Source organism: Clytia hemisphaerica, unplaced genomic scaffold, assembly GCF_902728285.1.
Source record: "Clytia hemisphaerica strain Z4C2 unplaced genomic scaffold, Clytia hemisphaerica genome assembly, whole genome shotgun sequence".
NCBI lineage: Eukaryota > Metazoa > Cnidaria > Hydrozoa > Leptothecata > Clytiidae > Clytia > Clytia hemisphaerica.
In genome coordinates, this window is record NW_027104406.1 from 976,651 (window position 1) to 1,003,768 (window position 27,118).

The window sequence follows — 27,118 nt, forward strand, 5'->3', positions numbered from 1 at the left end:
CATTAAAGATCAAAATTCTATGACAGAATATTGACTGTTGCTTTTTATACTAGACTGCCTTTTCATAAGGAAACGTTGCCCAATATTGATGTGGAATTCTTGGGGCGGTTTTTTATTTTTTGTAAAAATTACACCCCTTTTAATTTCTCTGAATGTTTTTTTATATATCCTTGTCAAGTTAAATCCTCATATATTAGAAGTTTTCTTATACCCTATAATTTGATAACGTCATAATTCACAATTAATACAATAATGACCGGTTAGTGAGGGCTGTACTGAGAAATATTGCCCGAGGTCAAGTAACGACCGAGCTTGCGAGGTTGTTACGTTGACCTCGGGCAATATTTCTCAGTACAGCCCGAAAAAAACCGGTCATTATTGTATTTGTTAACCGTTTCCTTCAGCTTCGATTGATTTTTAGCGCTTTATTCAGGAAAAATAGCAAAATAAAGCGAAAAGAGATAAAAAATTGTTATAATTTCTGACGTCAGAAATAAAAAATGAGAGTAATGATGTCAACGCATTGTTCATTTTCCTTTGAAAAAGTGACGTCACAATGAATTTTCCTAACGACGGGCAACTCTGGACAATGTAGGCCCGTCGTCATGCGAAAAGAACCAATTGCATTGCGCAAAAAGTCGTGTAGCCCGCTTCGAAAAAGTAACCGGTTAACAATTCCCTAATAATTAATTTCAACGTTATTATTTTTGATTACGTCACAACCAGATTCTGAAACCTTAAGGTATAGGTCATCAAAAATCCGTTAGTGAATCTCTGAGAATGGGTGCTATTGATCGCAAATTTGGGATTTTTGATTTAAAAAAAAATCTAGACAGGCCCTAACTCACGCGAGCTGGAAATTTTCAGATGATAGATATGTAAATCTTAGATTGAAAGTTTCAAGAACAAATGACGTCTGACGAAACAATATGATTATCATTTCAGTGTGATTATAAAGAACTAAAAGAAAAACAAAATATATATTATCAAGTAACAATATGGTGCTGGTATCTTTCCAATCTCTCACGAGGACATCCGTTCTCTTCACCAATAAAGCAAATGTAAGTATGCTAGTCTAGTCCTTGTTTTGTGATTCGCTTTTCGAACTTCTATTAAATCTTTCTATAATTCGAATTTGTTTCCAGAAACCTTCTTAAAATATTTTATCTAATTTGAATCTCTCTGTAATTCGAACGGATATGATTCCCCGTTTGAGTTTCGAATTAGAGAGAGTGGACTGTACTTTGTTTTCACTAGAAGTAATCACTTATGATAATTTCAATCACCCCTATTTTACAAGGCGAGTTGTTCTTCTAGTAGCACTACTAGGGTCAATTTTCTCAACAGAAAGAGTTGTGATAGATTTAGATTCACTTTTAACCAAACACTATCTCAAATATCTTTATAGAGCACCATCCTTATACGAAACATTGAGAAATGCTTCATTTGTGCTGACATTGCAAATTCCAAACGTTACAAGGCGAAATGGAATTCTAAATTCCCGAAAAATGATGGCATATCCCGGATGGAGAAACTTGCAGAAAAATTGAACCCACCGATGAGTGATCGAGAGAAAAACGTTCCTTTACCTCCTGACATGGGTACTAAAGTGGATAGCACGAGTAAGTGTGAAAGGGTTTTATTTGGACGTCTTAGCCCTTGGTCCACTTGAGGCTTTTTTATAGCCTGGATGGCGTGATTAGGTGGTGGAAGGACTTCACTGGACTCGGCTTCATCAACAATTATCAGAAAGCAAAGCCTCAAAAAAGATTTAGTCTAATGACTTCTGGACTTGTGGGTATGGTGACTGCCCTATCTTGCTATCTCATAATTTGGTCCCAGTTTAACCATAATACTATGCCGTTTTTTATTTTTGTCTCCACAGATCAGATTTTCAGCAGTTACATTCCAGTGGAGAAGAGAAGTTCCATGGTTTCAAGACAAGTAAGTAACTTTGGGCTTGTTCTGGAAAATGAAGTATTTTTCATTAATCATAGCTTGGATTGCTATTTTTAATTGATCACCAGCTCTACAAAATGTAACGCAATACTCCTTGAATTTCAGGGTGTATCACAGAGGTGGGAAGCATTCAAGGCTATGTTAATGTCCACCTATGGGTAAGCCAACATTGTCATGTTTTTATCGACTAGAACGAAGTAAATTTCCATTGGATATATTTTCCAAATTAAACTGACGTTTTTTTAGAAAGGTTCTGTAATCAATTTTGATCCGTAAGATGAAAGGCTGTGCTATCTTGTTAATCCATTAAAAGACCAAATATCAAGAGAAAAGGTACAATCTAAATAAGTTCGAGTTTATCGACCCAGTGATATTCATATTGGAAGCTTATCGTGGCTTGGATCACGAGGTTTACATTTGGCTACGTTTCGGTAGATTCTTTTCCCACCATCGGACAATGCGGAGGATGTTTCCACTATTTGTACTAAGACCTTCTGATTACCCATAATAAGAAAAGGGACAAATCAATAGCCTGTTCTTATTGTCGCCGTCATCTTATTCATAATAAGTTATAATATTTCTAGGGTAGCAATGATCAAACGAAAAGTCTCTTTCAAAGCAGTGGACTTTTCGAAATTTGCTCAACAGAAATATATTGAAGTCAACGAAGCTCTACAGAAAAATGAAAAGTAAGAAACCATTACTCATTGCTTGATCCAGATACATCAATTTTTTTTGTTCACTAAGCCTAGAGTATAAAGTTGAAATTCGGTATATATTTTTTCTTCTCTAATCACTTCTTTTTTGGACCTACCTGGAGGTCCCATTAATTAACCTTTGTCCGTTCGTCCGTCTGTCTGTTACCAGCTTTTCTCGAGATTGGCTCATCAGTTTTTTCTGATTTTTCTGATTTTTGGCACAAAGGAACAAAATAGCAATGCCTGAAATGTGTCATTGGATTTTTTCGTTTTATATCTTTGTTTTTTTTTTTAATTATTTATAAGAATTCCCACGATTAAGCATGGTTCAATTTCAAATGAACTGATTTTGGTAGCCGAAACTTTCTTAAAATCGCCAGAACAGCCTAGAACCGCCGGAAAAACGGTTTTCTTGAATTTTGATTTATGAGGGGTCCGAACTTTTGATTTGCCAACTTGATTTTATCGTAGCACTTTTGCGCCATCCGAACTTTTATAACTTTAGCGCGCTGGAATGTTGAGTAAATTTTTGTGAAGTTGAGCCCAAGCACGCAAACGTGTTAACAATGATAATGCACTGTGATATTTAGTGTTTTTGGTTTTCAATTGAACTAATTATTCTAGTATTCCTCAGAAATCGCCGGAAGAGCCGAAAATCACTAGGAAACCGTTCGTTCGTCCGTTCTTTCTTCACGATCTTTTCGATTATCACTTTAAACTACAGTCGACTTTCCATAACTCGAACCTCCTCAAATCGATTATCTCTATAACGATTTTTCCGGTCTCTTGAGGAGATTTTTAGGCTATTTTGCCTCTCTAGAACTCAAATTTCTGTAACTCAGACGATTACTGATTATCCCCTTGGCGTTCCAGCACTCGACTATACTTCCCTACTTGGTCTAACTTAAATCATCAGGACGGTCCAATCAGCGTTCCGGCTTCTTCTTTTTTCTTTCTGAACAATTCTCCGAAAAAAAACGATCTATTCCATTTATTGCAGAACACGTGACATCGTGATGAAAGAAAACGCCACACTAATGATTGGGCGGGTAAGTCAAGTATTTTGCCTTTGGTTCGATTGGTGCATAATACAGCACCCCCATTTCGCAGGCCCGATTAAACCCTCTGCATATTTGCAAAATTTGCTCCAAAATTTGTTCCTCAGTATAAAATACACTTGGCTGTAAAGACGGGGCTGTTGGAGTTTTGACTTCAGCAACATATTTTCAATTCGTAGTAGTAGTAGATTATAATATTTGTGGAAAGAAAAATTGAGGTCGATTTTATTTGTGTCATATCATTACCTTAAAAGAATTACGAATTTTACAAGATAAATAAGAAAATTTTAATTGTGATTTTTGCCGTTGCCGAGAAGTTGTCCAATGATCGGTAATCTTTTTGTGCTACGAGTTACGCTTTCACGTATTTGCCGCACGCTGGTTTTGTGCAATTCCACTTTCCACATTTACGAATGACAATGAACTTCAAACATTTTCGGGAGCATTGGCGTGAACAAAAACGGCAATACTTTTGGTTGAAATATTTCTTGTAATAGACTTTACGCCAGCAAGTTCTGCTCACTCTTTTGAAGTAGAATTTCCAGACGAAGATACGGCGTGTGACGCATTGTCGGTATCTATGGAAACGCTTTTGGGTTTCCACCTTGAACACTTTGGCCTTTGGATCTGTAAAATAAATTTAGATAAACTATTGAAGTGTGGGACTAGAATATGATAGAATAATTTACTTTGGCTGAGAGTTGTTATTGCCTTTCGTTCTAAAACCAAAATCTCACTTTAATATTCTTAAAAAGCGTATTTTATTTTAAGCAATTTATATTATGTCAAAAATGGGGATTGGGATTGAAATGATTGGGTTTCGTTACAGGTAAAAAAGATACTGCATTTTAACCCAAAGGTTAGTGGAAAGGTGGCTAATTAGTTGGGCTAGTGACAAAATTTTCCCCCGTTTCCCCGGTAAGGTACCTTGTTTTTCTTCATCCTTTAATAATTCTTCATCGTTTTGTGGCTCGTCTTTTTCACTCTCTGCTTCTGTTTCTTCTTGCCCGTCCGTCTCATCTTCAGTTTTACTCTCATCTATCTCATCCGATTCTTCTGGTTCGTCCGATTCGGGTTCATCGGATTCTTTTTCGGCTTCATCGGATTTATTTTCGGCTTCATCGGATTTATTTTCGGGTTCGTTTTCCAATTCATCGGATTCATTTTCAGATTCATCGGATTCATTTTCGGATTCATCGGAATCATTTTCAGATTCAATGGATTCATTTTCGGATTCATCGGATTCTTTTTCAGATTCATCGGATTCGATGTCTGATCCGTTTTGTGATTCATCTTCGTCGGATAGATTTTCGGGTTCATTATCGGGCTCTAAAGATTCATCATCGGATTCATCGGAATCAGTTTCGAGTTCATCCTCTTTCATGTCTTGTAAATCGGTTTCTTCATCTTGGTGAAAATCTTCATTTTCTAATTCTTTGGGTTCATCGTCCAATGAATTTTCACCTGAAGAAACAAACAATTTTTGATATTGAAATACCTCAGTTTTACCTCGTTGTTCGAAATTTTTTTAAAGCTAGGTAGAGTTCAATGTGGGAACATTGATTCTTTCTGTTGCTTTCCATTCAAAAATGTTCAAATTAGTGACTGCTGAACATTTGGACTTTATTAGCAGTTGACTCTCGCTAACTTTTAAGGGAAGAGTTTTTCGAGAAATAAAATTTCGATTTTTCACGAATCTTGGACAAGTTAATTCTACTAAAAGTTCGGAATAGCTACTGTAAGAGTTTAGTTAAAATCTGTGACTACTACGGAATATAGCACTTCATACACGAATTACACTTTTTTATAAGGAAACATTTTAAAAGAACAACGAAGCTCAAAATCGCCGTAAAATAAGAAAATTTTAAGAACAATGTTGAGACTGAAATTACTTAATTTCAAGCAATTTAGAGGTCGTCAAAGTTAGTACAAATTGGGTAAAAGCCTGAAATACCTCAATTTCCATCTATAAATAAGAACATGATATGAACAATTTGAGGCTCAAAGTGGCAAAAAAATAAGAACAGCCGAGCCTCAGCTAAATTTTACTGGTTCTTATAAAAAAAAAAGTGTGGAATGATGAATCCAACGTATACACGTTTTTTTATAAGAACATCCAAATTTTTTGAAGCCTTCGGATGTTCTTAACTTTTTGAGTTTTAAGCCTATAAATGTTCTTAACATTTTCTAAACATTTTGGCCATCGAAGCCCTATGTTCTTATATAGTTTGTTTGTTCTTATAAAAGAAACGTATACCCAAATTAGAGCTTTTTACTTACAATTGATTGTGAATACCAAGAAGGCTAACAAGAAAATCCCTTTCCAAATCTTCATTTTGATTTCGTCTTTGAACGTTCAACTATTGAGATTGAATGTCTTTCTCACTTTCAGATTTGTATTTTTATAGTGTTTTTTAAGTGTTGTAAACCCACTAAGTGCTTCATGGTTTGGCATATTTTTAATAGACAGCATGATGTTTAATGATTTTATGATGCATGGTAGAAACTGTCTCATTTTGGGATCATAATTTTCTCGGAAGCCACATGGAAAAAATGAAAAAGTTTAATTATTCGCTTGATGATTTCCTTTACTACTTATAAGTATCATCATTCTATAAAGTATAATTATAGATTTCTCAGGTCTTTTGCTCACATACAAGACACTTATCAAGACAAGCACAGGTTTTTGAGGACTGAATTATCAGTCTAGTAACAACACTGTTGGTTTTTGGGCTGATAAGAATGTTTTTTGCTAAAGTTTTAGCACTCACTTAATTTATTTTGGATTTATAAGAAAATCTCCTAAGAAGTATCATGTTCTTTCAAATAATTACTATGATTAATTACACTTAAAGTATAACCAAGGCTCAATTAGAGATAATTGGGGTAGAAAACGTCCATGCTTGTGGGTTCATTTTCTACAATTGTTATTTATTCAAAAACAGTTTCGACAGTATGCCTTTTCTTCTCCATTTGTATTTTTATTCGTATACTTAACTTCCTTGTATGCTTGCTTTATTGCAAATATAGTTGATGCTCTCTAATTCGACGTTCTACTATTCGATAGGCTCCCTTGTTCGATGCAATTTAAAGTTCCCGTCAACAAGAAACTCTCATAAACGACGCTCCCTTATTCGATAAGCTCCCTTATTCAATGAAAATCCAATTCCCCTTGAAGATCGAATTAAAGAGAGCGTAAACTGTAATAATACCAAAGATGGCCGGATTAAGATATCCCTTTATCAGACTTTAAAGTGAATAGTAGATAATATGTAAAAAGAGTTATTTAACCCTATTAGCCTCAGGGGGGGGTAGAATCGTCCACGCTGGTGTTATTTTGTGCATATCTCGAAAAAAAAAATTGTGATAACGTCATCGCTTTTTGAATGCCTTCAACAAATTTTTTTTCCTCCCTGGAAGTTTGTGTCATGATAGATCTGTACCAATTGTTATGGCCGAAGCTTTTCTAGATCTCCCCTGGAGCCGCAAAAACCAAAAGAGCTCGGGGTTAATAGGGTTAAAAACAAAAAACCTTTTACCTTTGAGTCTACAGCACTGTGGTTGAGTTGTTTACCTTTTCGTTTGTTAGCAAATACATGTTTATATACATACAAGCATTGCACTTTCTAGACTAAAATTTAGTCATATGCTATACATTACCTTGAGCCTACGAAAAATTTTTTTTCCTGATTTTGGCTGTTTTTGGGCGGAAATTTACGGATTTTTCGGAATTTCTGTAAAATTTTGCTTTGGACATAAGCTTCTTTATATAAGCATTTTTCAAGCCTTCGACCTTAGCATCTCCGAGCCTGTTTTCGAATTTTTGCGTACTTATAAAAAAAACATGTACATAAAACATTCAATGACAAAGGTTGCAATGGTTTTAATCTGAGTCGTGTCTCTATGCCTCGAACGGTTTTTGTGGTTCCCTGGAAATAATCTCAGATTATTTTCCCGTCTAAAATTGAAAACATTCATAACTCAAATTATCACTGTATTGGTTGGTTCCCTCGATGTTTTAAAGTTCTGGAAATCTGACTGTTTTTGGACCTACCTTCGGGTACCCCGGTGGAGGTCCTATAAATTAACCTGTGTCCGTCCGTTCGTTTGTTACCAGCTTTTCTCGAGATTGGCTCATTAGTTTTTTCTGATTTTTGGCACAAAGATGCAAAATGGCAATGCCCAAAATGTGACGGAGCCCGATTTTCGAAAAAATATATATTTGGGCAAATTTGGGCCAAAAACTGCCTAAAAATAGGGTTTTTTGGACTTTGTGCAAAATCCTGTCATTACTTTTTTCAGATTTTTTGTACAAAGATGGAGGGCAAGATTCTCTAAAGAATGGCTGAAGTGGTTTTTCCTGGAAAATTCTTATTCGCCTTAAAAATGGATTTTCGTATTTTGGGGAAATTCCCTTTAACCAAATAAGAAAATATAGCTTTTCTCAATGTTGACTCATTATTTTTTTCTGATTTTTTGCACAATGATGCAAAATGGCAATGCCTAAAATGTAACCGAGCCCGATTTTCGAAAAAAAATATATTTGGGCAAATTTGGGCCAAAAACTGCCTAAAAATAGGGTTTTTTGGACCAAATAAGAAAATATAGCTTTTCTCAATGTTGACTCATGATTTTTTTCTGATTTTTTGCACAATGATGCAAAATGACAATGCCCAAAATGTGACGGAGCCAGATTTTTAAGGAATTTTTTTTTGGGCAAATTTGGGCCAAAAACTGCTTAAAAATAGGGTTTTTTGGGCCTGAATGGTTTAAGTGTTTTTCGTATTTGGGGAAGTTCGTTTTTACCATTCTACATTATTGAGGCCCCCCCAGCGGACCCAAATTTCACGCATTCACGCAAAAAAATTTCGCAATTCACGCATTCACGCAAGTTTTTCTCGAAATTCACGTAAACCTAATTTTTTGGGAAATCGGGGAAATTTTCGGAAAAAATCGGGAAAATGTCAAAAATAGAGGTCTTGCACATGTCGCTAAGTTACGTAATTTACGTAATTTCCGCCATTATGGAGTAAAACGTTCGATTTGCATAAAAAAGTATGACAAGGCTGTACTCGAGATATTATTCGACTGGATCTGGTCATGCACTTGAGAAAAACTTAACTCAGTAGTGATTTTTTCCTGTAGACCTGACTATAAAACACCGTGTTTGGTAGCGTCATAAGAAGCCCCCAAATAGAAAGTGTTACGTAATTTTTCAACTTTAATCACATGCCATCACGCAAAATATTTGATTCTTCTAACTTGTCACGATCGATTGGAAAAGATGAAGCTTCTGCAGTTAATGTATCGCGATAGTATGTGAAAAGATATGCGCCGCAGGCGAATTTTTGTACAAAAAATAGCTTAAACATTATCAAAAATAGGTCAAACAAACTCGAGTATGACACCATGATGCTTAGCTCAGGGGTAAGGAGGCGCAACCATGGTTTACGCAGAGAGGAAAGTTTTGCATCTCTGTCACTCGTGTTTGGCTAAAAATGCTCTCTTTAACACAATTGAAAAAGAATGTAGTCTAAATTCGTTGGAGGCAAGGTACGATCGCTTGATAGCTTGTAAAATGAGGTAAAAGAATGAACATTTGTTGCGAGCGAAGCGATCGAAAAAATTTAAAAAGAAAGGTTTTAATCAGGGCTCGCGAATTAATTTCCTAACGTGGAGGGGCCGAAAACATAGTGACTAAGGAGGCGCAACCATGTTTTGCGCCGACAGGAGAAAATTTCTATTTTAACCCTCTGATGTGTTTAAATACGACTCCATTTCAGACTAATTTTGCCAAGAAATCAGGTTATCGAAAGTCTACATCATGGGTAAAAATTTCTTTGAAATAAGTTTCTCTTTATTTGTAAAAACGTGGTGAAGTCATGGCCGCCTCCTGCCCCCAGTGGCTCTGGCCCTGGCTCTGGATCACTCATCATGCATAACCATGGTTTTATCTTAAACAAACACTTTCAAGGGGGCAAATTAGAGTTATTTAAGATTCGAGGGCCAATACATGTTTGGCCCGAGCGAAAAAATCTGGAAATTTAAGGTGTCTAGATTGCTAGAAAGCGCATCTAAATCATGAATCGTTTTATAAAATAGAGAATTTGAAAGTTGCTGATTTTTTTGTGGACCTTCACCTGGCATCCCTTGAATTTGGGATAGGTGCGCACCTTGGGGTTTTCTACAAACTATGAAAAGGAAAAATTCACGCGTTCACGAATCAAACAGGGCAGATTCACGCATTCACGCAATAGAAATATGGATTTTCACGTTCACGCAAGTTTTTTCAATTCACGTATTCACGCAATTTTTTTTCGATTTTCACGCATTCACGCAACCAAAAAAGCCCATTCACGCATTCACGCAAACCGCTGGGGGGGCCCCATTATTCAACACACAAGCTTTATTTTTCCATTCTGAATTTTTGTACAGTTATTGTCACTTTTTTCATCTGATGTTAATCATTAGGTAGGTCCATTCAGCATGTTGCTTGTTTAATCTTATTGTATATTTGGTGTATCTTTGATAATTCCTTCTTTTCTTTGCAGGCTTTGAAAACGCAATACCAGAACCCCGGTAAGACGTTGGAATGGAAGTTTATTCAAGAAGTGGACCGGCCTCGTGTCGTGCACGCTCGTGTTGCTTCGGTCTTCGATAAAGAGAATTTGTACGCTCAAGTCACCGTTCGTATGCACACTCAACAAGTAAGTACCAAGTACACGTTTTTTTATAAGAACAAACTATATAAAAACGTAAGGCTTTGATAAAGGCTTTTCGGACTCTAAAACCGGTCCTCTTTCAAATGAAACAAAAATTTTTCGATTTCGATGATTTTTTAATTGCCGATGACATTTTTTGGAATCCTTGGATAAATACCTTTCATTCGAGCCATATATTAGCTTCTAATTTTCACTTTCATTTTCAAGCCCCAGCAAAAGTGATGACGTCACATTGGGACCAGCAAAATGGTCAAAATTTTTCTCACTACTCGTTTTTGTGATTTTATGGACCGAATTGATCATTTAAAAAACTTTTAAAAACTCTGTGCACACGAAGGATGTTTTCAGAACATAGTGGCTCTCACTAAAGGTAGAGCACCCCGTTATGGTGCGTAATTTTGTAAAATTAGCTCCCTAGCAGGATTATACCCAAGACATGAAAGAAATTGAAAAAATTGTATTTCGCGGTTTTCCCATTTTGGACACTCTTCTTTTATCTTTCTAGAGATTTACTTTACCCGGGAGGGCTAGTGTCAAACTTTGAAGAGATTTTCGCTTCCCTTTAATTTCATCGTACTTGCCAGCTTCAACACTCAAAGCACTTTAAGTGCATTCAGCAACAGCTCAACCGGCGTGCGACGCTGAGTACCGTCTAGTTTCTTTTATTTTTCTAGAGATTTCTAAAAATTTTTGATGAAAAATGGCCAAAATTTGTGATTCGTGGGCTCTTAATTTCGCGGTTTTGCCGAAAAAACGCGGAAAAGCGAAAATTAGTTCCCGCGAAATTTAGTTCCCTTGAAGTAGTATGTATCTTTTTAATGTTCAGCAATTGAAGTCTGGGGTGAAGTGTTTTTCTCTTTCTTCCTTTGATATAAATAGCAAAATTTCGAGTGATTTCAGCACAGTTCTTTGAAAGAAACGGGCAGCGTTAACTTTTATGATGGTTCTACGATGTCATGAAATACTTTTTCCTTTTTCAGATTCTGGCGATAAAAGATCGATACAATCGAACAGTTATGGGCGACTCGAAGAAAGGGAGGAAGGTTATCGATTACGTTGTTTTCGAAAGACATTTAGCTGACCCTTACGGTCGATGGAGAATCTGTGGCAAGTTGAACCATCCAAAACCAGAAAATCAAAAAGCGCTGACAACGTCTTCTTCTTCTTCAGCTCAAAATACTGCAGCTACTTCTTAAACTTATGACCAAGATAGGACAGACTTAACGTTATTGACAATGGGCTGTCACATAAAAAAACCATACATTGGGGTGGACGAATCTTTTCAAGTCAAAAAGAAATTGTGAATAACCCCTGGTAAAATGTCAAAATTTGCAAAAATACCCCTTGGAAAAATTCTTTTCATACCTTAAAGCGAGGGTGGACGAACTAAAATCAGTCTTTTAACCCCTGGAAATTTTGGAATGATTTTTTATCCCCTTGGAAATTTTGGAATGATTTTTTACCCCCTTGGAAAAATGAAAATACACCCCTGGAAATTTTTCTCTGACCCCCTGTATGGATATAAAATGGAATGACCCAATCGCTTGTATGGAATTTCTAGTGTAAAAATCAAAACGGAAAACTTTTATGAGGTTTGTCCGTATGTGATTGGCTTTGTTCATTTTTTCAGAATCGCAATAATATCTAATGTCTTTTCCACGAGAAAATTTTTTATCTCTCTTCTATCTCTGACTTTTTAGAAAGTTAAGGAAAACGGTCCTATTTAACACATGAATGAGTATTTTTTTCGTGTTTTTCGGAAAAATTGTATACTTTGAATCTAAAAATTGACGCAAGATCTGTGAGAGGTATACTTTTTTGCATTCAGAAAAGTTATGAATGATTTACACCCTAATAGGATTTTTACTTCAATGCGTGAGATAAGCGTATACAATATAGAATTTAACTAAGTTTACTCAATTCAAAAAAAGTTATGAGATATATACCTGAGGAAGAAAACATAGGAAAACGTTTCTAAAAACTAAAATTAAGAAGATGGTTTTCGTGGAAGCTGTGTTTATTGTTGGTATCGCAGGTCTTATTTCTTCTTGTGCGATATGTGGATATCCTTGGTTGAAAAAGTTACGTGGTGAAGAACCGTCAGTTCACATGTTGGTTTTCACTCAAGGACAGTGTGGAAAATGCTTACTTCCCCATGGTAGTGATAACAATCCCACAAGAGAAATGAAAAGACTGAAAGATGAGAAAAATGAATAGAGATTTTGGGTGCGGATTATTTTATACCGAGTACAGTATGTAGAGTAGAGTATCAGTGTCTTCTAAAAAGAGCCAAAAATTTATCTATCTGTACATCTGGTTACTACTGAGAAAACGTCCACGTGGTAGTCTGTTATTGTGCTTGTGGGTTAAGCTGTTAATCTCAGTTTAGCTGGCCGTGGCCAAATTTCGTGCTGTTTCCTCGAGGCGTGGGCGTGGGCGTTGATACTGTTCTAAGGTTGCGTGGGCGTGGGTGTGGTTCGGTTCGGCTTGGGTTCGAATTGTTGAACTTATACTCAATACGATATAAAATCATCCATTTAAACAAAATGTCATCGCAATAAATATTTGATTGTAAATATTTTTTGAGATAAAATATATTTTTTACGATTATGACCATATTATACTTGGAAAAAACTACAAGAAAGTTGATCGTCAACTTTTTGGTAGATTCGCTGGATTGTAGGATTGGGATTCAAGGATTCGGATTCGGATTCAGGATTCGTAAAAAGCTTTGTAAAAAAAAATTGAAAAAAGATATCGACTTCAGACCAAAAGATCTTGAAAGATTACATAACATAGAGTAGTTCTTGATAAAAATTGATATAAAAATGGGCGTGGCCTTGACGCTAATTAGGGAAATTCCCTTTTTTAGGATTCAAATTTCAAGCCCATTGCATACATTGGCTAGTTCTCAGTCCCCTCGTTGAGGTTAAATCAATTTCCAAACACCTGATCTTATGACCAGACATGTCAATGATTAATTGTGGACAAAATTTATTGACAAAAAGGGCGTGGCCTCGATGCTAATTAGGGAAATTCCCCTATTTAGGATTCAAAACACGAAAATTGCAAAGTTTGGCTAGTTCTCAGTTCCCTCGTTAAATTTGGATCGATTTCTAAACACCTGATCTTATGACCGGACATGTCAATGATTAGTTGTGGGCAAAATTTATTGATAAAAAGGGCGTGGCCTCGATGCTAATTAGGGAAATTCCCTTTCTTAGGATTCAAAACACAAAAATTGCAAAGTTTGGCAAAGTTTGGCTAGTTCTCAGTCCCCTCGTTGTATTTGGATCAATTTCTAAACACCTGATCTTATGACCGGACATGTCAATGATTAATCGTGACAAAATTTATTGACAAAAAGGGCGTGGTCTCGATGCTAATTAGGGAAACTCCCTTATTTAGGAATCAAAACACGAAAATTGCAAAGTTTTGCAAAGTTGGCTAGTTCTCAGTCCCTTCGTTGTATTTGGATCGATTTCTAAACACCTGATCTTATGACCAGAAATGTCAATGATTAATCGTGGACAAAATTTATTGACAAAAAGGGCGTGGCCTCGATGCTAATTAGCGAAATTCCCCTATTTAGGATACAAAACACGAACATTGCAAAGTTTGGCTAGTTCTCAGTTCCCTCGTTGAATTTGGATCGATTTCTAAACACCTGATCTTATGACTGGATATGTCAATGATTAATTGTGGACAAAATTTATTGATAAAAAGGGCGTGGCCTCGATGCTAATTAGGGAAATTCCCCTATTTAGGAATCAAAACACGAAAATAGCAAAGTTTGGCTAGTTCTCAGTCCCCTCGTTGTATTTGGATCAATTTCTAAACACCTGACCTTATGACCGGACATGTCAATGATTAATCGTGGACAAAATTTATTGACAAAAAGGGCGTGGTCTCGATGCTAATTAGGGAAATTCCCTTATTTAGGAATCAAAACACGAAAATTGCTAAGTTTGGCTAGTTCTCAGTTCCCTCGTTGAATTTGGACCGATTTCTAAACACCTGGTCTTATGACCGGACATGTCAATGATTAATCGGGGACAAAATTTATTGATAAAAAGGGCGTGGTCTCGATGCTAATTAGGGAAATTCCCTTATTTAGGAATCAAAACACGAAAATTGCAAAGTTTTGCAAAGTTTGGCTAGTTCTCAGTCCCTTTGTTGTATTTGGATCAATTTCTAAACACCTGATCTTATGACCAGAAATGCCAATGACTAATTGTGGACAAAATTTATTGATAAAAAGGGCATGGCCTCGATGCTAATTAGGGAAATTCCCTTTTTTAGGATTCAAAACACAAAAATTGCAAAGTTTGGCTAGTTCTCAGTTCCCTCGTTGAATTTGGATCGATTTCTAAACACCTGTTCTTATGACCGGACATGTCAATGATTAATTGTGGACAAAATTTATTGATAAAAAAGGCGTGGTCTCGATGCTAATTAGGGAAATTCCCTTATTTAGGAATCAAAACACGAAAATTGCAAAGTTTTGCAAAGTTTGGCTAGTTCTCAGTCCCTTCGTTGTATTTGAATCGATTTCTAAACACCTGATCTTATGACCAGAAATGTCAATGATTAATCGTGGACAAAATTTATTGACAAAAAGGGCGTGGTCTCGATGCTAATTAGGGAAATTCCCTTATTTAGGAATCAAAACACGAAAATTGCAAAGTTTTGCAAAGTTTGGCTAGTTCTCAGTCCCTTCGTTGTATTTGGATCGATTTCTAAACACCTGATCTTATGACCAGAAATGTCAATGATTAATTGTGGACAAAATTTATTGATAAAAAGGGCCTGGCCTCGATGCTAATTAGGGAAATTCCCTTTTTTAGGATTCAAAACACAAAAATTGCAAAGTTTGGCTAGTTCTCAGTTCCCTCGTTGAATTTGGATCGATTTCTAAACACCTGATCTTATGACCGGACATGTCAATGATTAATTGTGGACAAAATTTATTGATAAAAAGGGCGTGGCCTCGATGCTAATTAGGGAAATTCCCTTTTTTAGGATTCAAAACACAAAAATTGCAAAGTTTGGCAAAGTTTGGGTAGTTCTCAGTCCCCTCGTTGTATTTGGATCAATTTATAAACCCCTGATCTTATGACCGGACATGACAATGATTAATCATCGACAAATTTTATTGACAAAAAGGGCGTGGTCTCGATGCTAATTAGGGAAATTCCCTTATTTAAGACTCAAAACACGAAAATTGCAAAGTTTGGCAAAGTTTGGCTAGTTCTCAGTTCCTTTGTTGTATTTGGATCAATTTCTAAACACCTGATCTTATGACCAGAAATGTCAATGATTAATCGTGGACAAAATTTATTGACAAAAATGGCGTGGTCTCGATGCTAATTAGGGAAATTCCCTTATTTAGGAATCAAAACACGAAAATTGCAAAGTTTTGCAAAGTTTGGCTAGTTCTCAGTCCCTTCGTTGTATTTGGATCGATTTCTAAACACCTGATCTTATGACCAGAAATGTCAATGATTAATTGTGGACAAAATTTATTGATAAAAAGGGCCTGGCCTCGATGCTAATTAGGGAAATTCCCTTTTTTAGGATTCAAAACACAAAAATTGCAAAGTTTGGCTAGTTCTCAGTTCCTTCGGATCGATTTCTAAACACCTGATCTTATGACCGGACATGTCAATGATTAATTGTGGACAAAATTTATTGATAAAAAGGGCGTGGCCTCGATGCTAATTAGGGAAATTCCCTTTTTTAGGATTCAAAACACAAAAATTGCAAAGTTTGGCAAAGTTTGGGTAGTTCTCAGTCCCCTCGTTGTATTTGGATCAATTTCTAAACCCCTGATCTTATGACCGGACATGACAATGATTAATCATCGACAAATTTTATTGACAAAAAGGGCGTGGTCTCGATGCTAATTAGGGAAATTCCCTTATTTAAGACTCAAAACACGAAAATTGCAAAGTTTGGCAAAGTTTGGCTAGTTCTCAGTTCCTTTGTTGTATTTGGATCAATTTCTAAACACCTGATCTTATGACCAGAAATGTCAATGATTAATCGTGGACAAAATTTATTGACAAAAATGGCGTGGTCTCGATGCTAATTAGGGAAATTCCCTTATTTAGGACTCAAAACACGAAAATTGCAAAGTTTGGCAAAGTTTGGCTAGTTCTCAGTCCCTTCATTATATTTAGATCAATTTCTAAACACCTGATCTTATGACTGGAAATGTCAATGATTAATCGTGGACAAAATTTATTGACAAAAGGGGCGTGGCCTTGATGCTAATTAGGGAAATTCCCCTATTTAGGATTCAAAACACGAAAATTGCAAAGTTTGGCAAAGTTTGGCTAGTTCTCAGTGCCTTTGTTGTATTTGGATCAATTTCTAAACACCTGATCTTATGACCGAAAATGTCAATGATTAATCGTGGACAAAATTTATTGACAAAAAGGGCGTGGCCTCGATGCTAATTAGGGAAATTCCCTTATTTATGACTCAAACACGAAAATTGCAAAGTTTGGCAAAGTTTGGCTAGTTCTCAGTCCCTTGGTTATATTTGGATCAATTTTTAAACACCTGATCTTATGACCAGACATATCAATGATTAATCATGGACAAAATTTATTGACAAAAAGGGCGTGGTCTCGATGTTAATTAAGGAAATTCCCTTATTTAGAAATCAAAACACGAAAATTGCATAGTTTGGCAAAGTTTGGCTAGTTCTCAGTCCTTTTGTTGTATTTGGATCAATTTCTAAACACCTGATCTTATGACCGCAAATGTCAATGATTAATTTTTGAATCCTAAAAAAGGGAATTTCCCTAATAAGCATCGAGGCCACGCCCTTTTTATCATTAAATTTTGTCCACAATTAATCATTGACATGTCCGGTCATAAGATCAGGTGTTTAGAAATCGATCCAAATTCAACGAGGGAACTGAGAACTAGCCAAACTTTTCAATTTTTGTGTTTTGAATCCTAAAAAAGGGAATTTCCCTAATTAGCATCGAGGCTACGCCCTTTTTATCAATAAATTTTGTCCACAATTAATCATTGACATGTCCAGTCATAAGATCAGGTGTTTAGAAATCGATCCAAATTCAACGAAGGAACTGAGAACTAGCCAAACTTTGCAATTTTCGTGTTTTGAATCCTAAATAGGGGAATTTTCCTAATTAGCATCAAGGCCACGCCCCTTTTGTCAATAAATCTTGTCCACGATTAATCATTGACATGTCCAGTCATAAGATCAGGTGTTTAGAAATTGATCCAAATATAACGAAGGGACTGAGAACTAGCCAAACTTTGCCAAACTTTGCAATTTTGGTGTTTTGAATCCTAAAAAAGGGAATTTCCCTAATTAGCATCGAGGCCACGCCCTTTTTATCAATAAATTTTGTCCACAATTAATCATTGACATGTCCGGTCAAAAGATCAGGTGTTTAGAAATCGATCCAAATTCAACGAGGGAACTGAGAACTAGCCAAACTTTGCAATTTTCGTGTTTTGAATCCTAAATAGGGAAATTTCCCTAATTAGCATCAAGGCCACGCCCCTTTTGTCAATAAATTATGTCCACGATTAATCATTGACATGTCCAGTCATAAGATCAGGTGTTTAGAAATTGATCCAAATATAACGAAGGGACTGAGAACTAGCCAAACTTTGCCAAAATTTGCAATTTTCGTGTTTTGAGTCCTAAATAAGGGAATTTCCCTAATTAGCATCGAGGCCACACCCTTTTTGTCAATAAATTTTATGCACGATTAATCCTTGACATTTTCAGTCATAAGATCAGGTGTTTAGAAATTGATCCAAATAAAACAAAGGAACTGAGAACTAGCCAAACTTTGCCAAACTTTGCAATTTTCGTGTTTTGAGTCTTAAATAAGTGAATTTCCCTAATTAGCATCGAGACCACGCACTTTTTTTTCAATAAAATTTGTCCACGATTAATCATTGACATTTCGGGTCATAAGATCAGGTGTTTAGAAATCGATCCAAATTCAACGAGGGAACTGAGAACTAGCCAAACTTTGCAATTTTCGTGTTTTAAATCCTAAATAGGGGAATTTCCCTAATTAGCATCAAGGCAACGCCCCTTTTGTCAATAAATTTTGTCCACGATTAATCATTGACATGTCCAGTCATAAGATCAGGTATTTAGAAATCGATCCAAATAAAACAAAGGAACTGAGAACTAGCCAAACTTTGCCAAACTTTGCAATTTTCGTGTTTTGGGTCTTAAATAAGGGAATTTCCCTAATTAGCATCGAGACCACGCCCTTTTTGTCAATAAAATTTGTCCACGATTAATCATTGACATGTCCGGTCATAAGATCAGGTGTTTAGAAATCGATCCAAATTCAACGAGGGAACTGAGAACTAGCCAAACTTTGCAATTTTCGTGTTTTGAATCCTAAATAGGGGAATTTCCCTAATTAGCATCAAGGCCACGCCCCTTTTGTCAATAAATTTTGTCCACGATTAATCATTGACATGTCCAGTCAAAAGATCAGGTGTTTAGAAATCGATCCAAATAAAACAAAGGAACTGAGAACTAACCAAACTTTGCCAAACTTTGCAATTTTCGTGTTTTGAGTCTTAAATAAGGGAATTTTCCTAATTAGCATCGAGACCACGCCCTTTTTGTCAATAAAATTTGTCCACGATTAATCATTGACATGTCTGGTCATAAGATCAGTTGTTTAGAAATCGATCCAAATTCAACGAGGGAACTGAGAACTAGCCAAACTTTGCAATTTTTGTGTTTTGAATCCTAAAAAAGGGAATTTCCCTAATTAGCATCGAGGCCACGCCCTTTTTATCAATAAATTTTGTCCACAATTAATCATTGACATGTCCGGTCATAAGATCAGGTGTTTAGAAATCGATCCAAATTCAACGAGGGAACTGAGAACTAGCCAAACTTTGCAATTTTCGTGTTTTGAATCCTAAATAGGGGAATTTCCCTAATTAGCATCAAGGCCACGCCCCTTTTGTCAATAAATTATGTCCACGATTAATCATTGACATGTCCAGTCATAAGATCAGGTGTTTAGAAATCGATCCAAATTCAACGAGGGAACTGAGAACTAGCCAAACTTTGCAATTTTCGTGTTTTGAATCCTAAATAGGGGAATTTCCCTAATTAGCATCAAGGCCACGCCCCTTTTGTCAATAAATTATGTCCACGATTAATCATTGACATGTCCAGTCATAAGATCAGGTGTTTAGAAATTGATTTAACCTCAACGAGGGGACTGAGAACTAGCCAAAGTATGCAATGGGTTGGAAATTTGAATCCTAAATAGGGGAATTTCCCTAATTAGCGTCAAGGTCACGCCCATTTTTATATCAATTTTTGTCAAGAACTACTCTATGTTATGTAATCTTTCAAGATCTTTTTGTTAGAAGTCAATATCTTTTTTCAATTTTTTTTTACAAAGCTTTTTACGAATCCTGAATCCGAATNGGAATAGAAAAGACATTTTATCAAGAATATTTTTATTCTCTCGTAAATGCCTGGTTTGTTCTCAGTAAAGAGAACGAAAGTGAACAGAATGTGTTTCCTAAGAGGAAGCTTTCCCAAAGGGATCATTTTAGAACAATTTCGATAATAGATTAATGTTCCTTTGTTGTACATCGCATTACGAAATTGTGTTGATCATTTGGGGATTCTTTCTATAGACAGAACTGCCTAAAGATCAATAAAAAAATATGTTAATATAAGAAGGATACTCTATTACGAAAGCAATTTCTTTGTTCAGACAAGAAAAACTTGTTTCAAAATTTGAAAAGTTATGATACCAAAGTGTATAAAAACATCTACATTAAGGCATATCATCAAATAGTGTTCTTTACGCGTTGAGTGAGAGATCATGGCTTCAAAGGGATATCAGAGAACTATACGTGGTAAGACTATGAAAGATGCGCTCAGAGAATTCATTGTAAAACCAGTAACGGAATATTGCCATATAATTTCATTTCGCTGTATTTGGGATGTAGACCCTGATGATCTTCCCAAAGCTAGTATGAACATCCTCTCTAAAAAGCAATCCATCGAGAGGAAGATCAAAGAGATGGAGAATGTTACTTTTTTTTTCTTGCTTGTGTGCCATGAAGTCGACATTTTTAAGAGCAGAGCTTTAAGAATAACTGACGTCAGTGACGATTACAAAGATGATGATGAAACTTTCGTGATACCAGGTAAGAGTCATTTTACTGACTTTTTTTGTCTTCCATTTCTTTAAAAACATTTCTACTTTTAGCTCCGTGTTGAAGGAGTGGTACTCTTTTATTTCTAACGTAATTTTACAAGAAAGAACATCAAAATAAGTCATTGTAAAAAGTTTTGTTCAAACTGACGTTGTATTTGTTAGATTTTTGTTCTTCATTTCAACGGCATATTAAGGATTTTTAATTATTTTTTCGAAACATTATCATCCCAAATTTAATTTTTTCAGGTATTTCTTTCTGGATTGGGTTGGTGTGTTCGGTGAGCGAGCTGGACGTAATAGAAAACTCCCTTCGAAAATCAATAATGAAAGCTGGTTTAGACGTGACGACTTGTAAGCCAATTGTACCAAGAAGTAAGAGCCAAATTCTCACTTTTTTTAACCTAATGGTTTACACCTTCAAAAATTATTAGATCAAAATAGAGAATAAAGTCTTTAGTAATATATGCCAAAATGAATTACATAATGGAATCGTAAAATAGCGAAATAGAATTTGTTATGACGGTATGTTATGTCACCTCCCGGAAAAAACTTTCACATTAATTCACTTTCATAGACAAGAAAAAATTCGATCGATCAATACACAGCACTGCTTGTACAGACACTAAAAGATCACAACAGGAGAGAGATGATTGAGCATGCTATTACCTTTACAACCAAGAACTCGCAAAAGCTGCAATGAAGCATCACAAGGTAATTTTTTATCACTCGAATGCATACCAAGACGATAATTAGTTTACGAATTTTTTCTAATTAAAGGTTTTTTTATAAAAAACATCAGAAAATGTGGAAGCCTTGGAATGTTCTTAAATTGTGCTTCACATTTTGGCCATCGAAGCTTTATGTTCTTGTATATAGTTTATCCTTATATAAAAATGTATCTAAATCTTTGGAATCACTGCTTGGAAAGTACTAAGTAGTATTGTAAGTTACTTAGCTTATGTTATTTGAATGAAAAAAAACTTACCCAGTTGCACACAACGTCGTTTTAACGTTTCTTATATCACAACGTTATAATTACGATGAACGTTAAAACAACGTTGTGCGTCAGCTGGGTACTCATGGCGAACCACTCAAAATTTTCTCTTAGGTTTCCCTGCCAGTGGACGTTCATGTTGTTGGTGACGAAAATATACCGGCGTCGTTGTGCATTAGACCAACAATACCAATCTCGGTTAAAACAAAACTACTAAAGGGCATCCATGACATAAAGTTCACAAGACTATCCATCGACATAATTGACGAATCTTCAGATAAAGGTAAATTATGCCCTCCTTGTTCTAGTTTTTAGTTATGTCCTATCTGTTCAAATACAGCTGTGGCACGAGGGTGTGTATTGAAAGTTTTATTTTTGAAATTGTGTGACACAAAGAACTTGTAAATAAAGTTTATAGGTTTTAAAAATACTTTGTAGATTGTTAGATGCCTTATATAATTTTGAGTAATTTTAAAATAATCTTCTTATTTCAGTTGCTGTGGTGTCCAGACCGAAGCCCACAAATAAGACACTTCTTGCCATTCACGAAGTGGAGAGGCATATGGTCAAAAAAGGTTTGCTTTATGTGATGGAATGGTGTACAAAAAAACCTCCGGAGGCCAAATTTCATATGTTTTGTGTACTACTGTGAAGAAATTTCTGATGAAGTGCGTGCTTGAAGAAACAAAATAGCCGAATTATTGACTACCTGTATCGAGAAAGTAAATGAGTTGTTGTCGGATCCGGCATGTGGTCTTATCAGGCCAATCACTCGCCTTTTCAATGCTGTGGAAGTTTTACCACCAGGAACCTTTTTCTGATAGCTGAAAAAAGATTCGTTAGGATGAAATCCCTTGACAAGCATCACTCTCCAAGAGCCTTCGTGAAGTATGTTTACAAATCAGACCGTGTTCCATACCCCTTACCGTTCGTCCAAGGTTTGTTTATGAATATTTTTTGTAAGAATCACATCAAATTTGTTCTCCCCTCTCTAGGATTAGAAAATTTAATAATGAATAAAGCTTTGCTCATCAAATTTATGGACTAAATAAAAACATTTCGGAAGTCTATCACACGTTTTCATAAGAACAAACTATAAGAACACGAGGCGCTGTAATTGTCAAAATGTAAAATAAGTTAAGAACATTTCAAGGCTTTGCGGACTCTAAAGTACCGAATTTCTTTTAGGAAAATGAAGAGAACTATTCAAAAATAGTGAAAATGAGAACACATTAAGAACATTGTTAGACTTGAAGCTCAAAATGCTAACAACATCCTACCCTACCGGTACATAACGTTGTTTTAACGTTCATCTAACGTTAGATGGACGTTATTAACGTTAGATAAACGTTGAAGCAACGTTGTGTGCCAACTGGGTAAGGCTTCAAAAATGTTGGATGTTCTTAAAACGATTTATCTTTTATTTTAATTCATAGGAATTTTCAACAGTTTCCGGGAAAGCGAAAAAGATTGAAATTTCTACAAAAGTTTTACCAACTGCTGCTCCATCAAATGTTTCAATAAAAGAACGAAAACTTCTTGTCTATGGAGATTCAAATTCCGGTAAAACCAGCTGGTTTTACGTCTTTCAAGGTAACTATTTTTATCTGCTTTACTCGTTGTCCTCATTCAAATTAGGCTCGGCTGGTAATCAAACATGAAGAGTGCAATATGATTTAAAGCTGACGTTATTTTTTATAGGAATCATTGGAACAGACCACATTGCTGGTGTGACACAGGAGAGTCAATTTGCTGGTCACATGATCAACGAATCCACAGAAATAGTTTTTATGGACGAATGGTCATCAAATAGCTTGAGCTGTGAAGAAGCTAAACGTGTCCTTCAAGGTATAAAAATACTAATGTCTAACTTTTTGGGAGTTTTTTTCAAATTCGTTATAGTTATAAAACACTGCACATCTGGTCTGAGGCTGGCTTGAATGTTCACTGAAATTGATTTTATATCTTAAATTTATATTATTACTACACTTTTTAAGGTGGCTTAATAATGCTCTCACAAAAACACAAGTCGGCCAAGAAAATCAAGTACAAGTCTGGTTTTTTCATTACCACAAACAAGAAACCTAGATTTGGTAAAAAGACGGAAGAGTCCAGCGAATCCGAATGGGAATCAAATGATATGGACAGCGAAGACGACGAAAATATTCCAGGAGACAAAGACAACAGGCTGTATATAAACGACTGAGGTGTTTCAGGACAAAATCTCTTCCAAATGAAGATTCCAGTGTTGGAGGTAAATAAATTAAATCTTATTGGGTAAATTTTAAGATGTATTAAGCCATTTTTACAAAGTTATTCCTTGAGTACCAACATCTTTAGTCAGAAAAATATATTTTTTCCTCTGTAGATTGGCTTCGTAACCACTGCATGGAGGTATTTCATTATTGTTCGGAGGTGTTAAAGACCACGCCTTTATTTGACAGTTGCTCGAACCAAGATGTTTTTAAATTAAAGAGGGATGAAGAAAGGATGGGCGCTGCATACAATGATTATGATGGTTTAGCTGAAAGCCTGCTTGCCGATTCAGATTTCGAAACAGATTCTTCAGAGGACGCAGAAGAAACATCGTCTGAATCAGAAGAGGAAGCATTAAACTTTACTTCAGAAGACATGGATTTGTATTTTCTCGGTGCGGATGAGAGTGACCCAAAGAGATGGAAGAAGGACCACGAGTACTTCACAACTGATATAAAACGAGTCGACCCCCTTGTGAGAAAGCTAACAATGCTAACGGATGAAGATTGGTCCAAACTACCCATCAACAAAGAAGATTTGAAACGGTTAGTGCCTCTATAATCCATTTTTTATCTAGTAAACTGTTGACAAGTGATTCAGATCAACAGGCTCAACTGTAAAGAAAAACGTTTTGCACTTGTGCACGCATATCCTTTAAAGAATCAAGAAGCTATGAATTCATTCTTTCTAGAAATGAATATCTTTTCAGAACTCAAACTAGAACTCAATGATTAATCAAAATTTTTATTCCTGTCAAAATGTAACCGTTACAACCTTTACTTTTTAGTTACAACATTAGAAAAGCAAACAGTTGGACTGGTGTGGACAGCTTCTACGAGGCATGGCTCAAAAGAAAAGGATCACAGGAATCACAAGAATCACAATCAACAACCCTAACTCAGCGTATCTCCAACATTTGTGATGCAAATGAAAGCGAATGTGATTTAGACGAGTTATTGACACCACCCGTTCAGAGATCTTCAACGAGCACATCCACCCCTTCAAAAGAAGTCACTGGTAACAGCAGCTCGAAAAGTGATTCGGGCAATCACATAACTCAATTCCTTAAACTGAGAAATAACAATCAAGAAAATTCAACTTCGAAATCAGTTAAAAGGCGTTTGTCGAGAATCGTTAGCTCAAGCGATACTGAGAGTGAACTAGAGCAAGCTTTAACGGTCTCAGCCCCGAAAAAATCAAAAACTCTAGATAGTCGTGAAACAGGAGATATAAAACCTGAAATTCTTTTCCAACCTACATTCAACTCGACCACTACAATACAAATTTCTACGGACGAGGAAGATGATAAGGCTGCATTACAGAAAAGTTTATTCAAAACAAACACATGTGTACCATACGAAGAAGCACTAATTATATCCTCCTCTGATGAAGAACACGTTTGAAAAAAATATATGTCGTCATTTATCTATCTCATATACCCCTTGGTCTTTTACTCCGTACTTCTTTTGAACGAATACAAAAGAAGCCACTTAAATTTTTTTCTAAATGATCTTAATTTGTCTATGCTCCGTAAACTAATAAAACCCTCGACACACCTTCTACAAAACTTTCGAAAAAGTGAAAAAATATTTAAAGTCCAAATTTGAGGCTTGTCACCTGTTGTCACCCGTTGTCACCCGTTGTTACCCTTGTCACACTTTTTACAAAACTTTCGAAAAAGTCAAAAAATATTCTAAGTCCAAATTTGAGTCTTGTCACTCGTTGTCACCCGTTGTCACCCGTTGTTACCCTTGTCACACTTTTTACAAAACTTTCGAAAAAGTCAAAAAAGTCCAAATTTGAGTCTTGTCACTCGTTGTCACCCGTTGTCACCCGTTGTTACCCTTGTCACACATTTTACAAAACTTTCGAAAAAGTGAAAAAATATTCTAAGTCCAAATTTGAGTCTTGTCACCCGTTGTCACCCGTTGTCACCCGTTGTTACCCTTGTCACACTTTTTACAAAACTTTCGAAAAAGTCAAAAAATATTCTAAGTCCAAATTTGAGTCTTGTCACCCGTTGTCACCCGTTGTCACCCGTTGTTACCCTTGTCACACTTTTTACAAAACTTTCGAAAAAGTCAAAATATATTCTAAGTCCAAATTTGAGTCTTGTCACTCGTTGTCACCCGTTGTCACCCGTTGTTACCCTTGTCACACATTTTACAAAACTTTCGAAAAAGTCAAAAAATATTCTAAGTCCAAATTTGAGTCTTGTCACCCGTTGTCACCCGTTGTCACCCGTTGTTACCCTTGTCACACTTTTTACAAAACTTTCGAAAAAGTTGAAAAATATTCTAAGTCCAAATTTGAGTCTTGTCACCCGTTGTCACCCGTTGTCACCCGTTGTTACCCTTGTCACACTTTTTACAAAACTTTCGAAAAAGTCAAAAAATATTCTAAGTCCAAATTTGAGTCTTGTTACCCGTTGTCACCCGTTGTTACCCTTGTCACACTTTTTACAAAACTTTCGAAAAAGTGAAAAAATATTCTAAGTCCAAATTTGAGTCTTGTCACCCGTTGTCACCCGTTGTCACCCGTTGTTACCCTTGTCACACTTTTTACAAAACTTTCGAAAAAGTCAAAAAATATTCTAAGTCCAAATTTGAGTCTTGTCACCGTTGTCACCCGTTGTTACCCTTGTCACACTTTTTACAAAACTTTCGAAAAAGTGAAAAAATATTCTAAGTCCAAATTTTAGTCTTGTTACCCGTTGTCACCCGTTGTTACCCTTGTCACATTTTTTTATACAATATTTATGATTAGAATCCTTGTCACCCGTTGTCACACATTTTGTATAAAAAGTGTGACAACGGGTGACAAGACTCAATTTTGGACTTAGAATATTTTTTGACTTTTTCGAAAATTCTGTAAAAAGTGTGACAAGGGTAACAACGGGTGACAACGGGTGACAACGGGTGACAACGGGTGACAACGAGTAACAAGACTCAATTTTGGACTTAGAATATGTGTCAACTTTTTCGAAAGTTTTGTAAAAAGTGTGACAAGGGTAACAACGGGTGACAACGGGTGACAACGGGTGACAAGACTCAATTTTGGACTTAGAATATTTTTTGACTTTTTCGAAAATTCTGTAAAAAGTGTGACAAGGGTAACAACGGGTAACAACGGGTGACAACGGGTGACAACAGGTGACAAGACTCAAATTTGAACTTAGAATATTTTTTCACTTTTTCGAAAGTTTTGTAAAAAGTGTGAC

The 27,118-nt window shown here is 35.9% G+C and overlaps 3 protein-coding genes and 1 long non-coding RNA gene across 4 annotated transcripts; 3 read left to right on the top strand and 1 right to left on the bottom strand.

The window, feature by feature from the left end:
- The first annotated feature begins 945 nt into the window (after nucleotides 1–945).
- LOC136820103 (large ribosomal subunit protein mL45-like) lies at nucleotides 946–13,099 on the top strand. Its single transcript, XM_067076342.1, has 8 exons — nucleotides 946–1,061; nucleotides 1,409–1,622; nucleotides 1,886–1,944; nucleotides 2,065–2,117; nucleotides 2,544–2,648; nucleotides 3,658–3,706; nucleotides 10,267–10,422; nucleotides 11,418–13,099. Exons 1-8 carry the CDS (start codon nucleotides 999–1,001, stop codon nucleotides 11,631–11,633), a joined length of 915 nt encoding a protein of 304 aa, XP_066932443.1. The 5' UTR covers nucleotides 946–998; the 3' UTR covers nucleotides 11,634–13,099.
- Nucleotides 3,916–6,284, bottom strand: LOC136820104 (aspartic and glutamic acid-rich protein-like). Its single transcript, XM_067076343.1, has 3 exons — nucleotides 5,996–6,284; nucleotides 4,643–5,179; nucleotides 3,916–4,342 (listed from the first exon to the last, which is right to left on the bottom strand). The coding sequence occupies exons 1-3, from the start codon at nucleotides 6,048–6,050 to the stop codon at nucleotides 4,068–4,070; spliced, it is 867 nt and encodes a 288-aa protein (XP_066932444.1). The 5' UTR covers nucleotides 6,051–6,284; the 3' UTR covers nucleotides 3,916–4,067.
- Nucleotides 13,100–21,322: 8,223 nt separating the features above from the next.
- LOC136820040 (uncharacterized) lies at nucleotides 21,323–22,217 on the top strand. The gene is made up of 3 exons (XR_010848519.1): nucleotides 21,323–21,359; nucleotides 21,757–21,925; nucleotides 22,137–22,217. It is a non-coding gene; the product is annotated as an uncharacterized lncRNA (long non-coding RNA).
- A 1,618-nt stretch (nucleotides 22,218–23,835) lies between these two features.
- LOC136820057 (uncharacterized) lies at nucleotides 23,836–25,365 on the top strand. The gene is made up of 3 exons (XM_067076289.1): nucleotides 23,836–23,896; nucleotides 24,011–24,443; nucleotides 24,686–25,365. The coding sequence occupies exons 2-3, from the start codon at nucleotides 24,031–24,033 to the stop codon at nucleotides 25,299–25,301; spliced, it is 1,029 nt and encodes a 342-aa protein (XP_066932390.1). The 5' UTR covers nucleotides 23,836–23,896; nucleotides 24,011–24,030; the 3' UTR covers nucleotides 25,302–25,365.
- The last annotated feature ends 1,753 nt before the right edge of the window (nucleotides 25,366–27,118 follow it).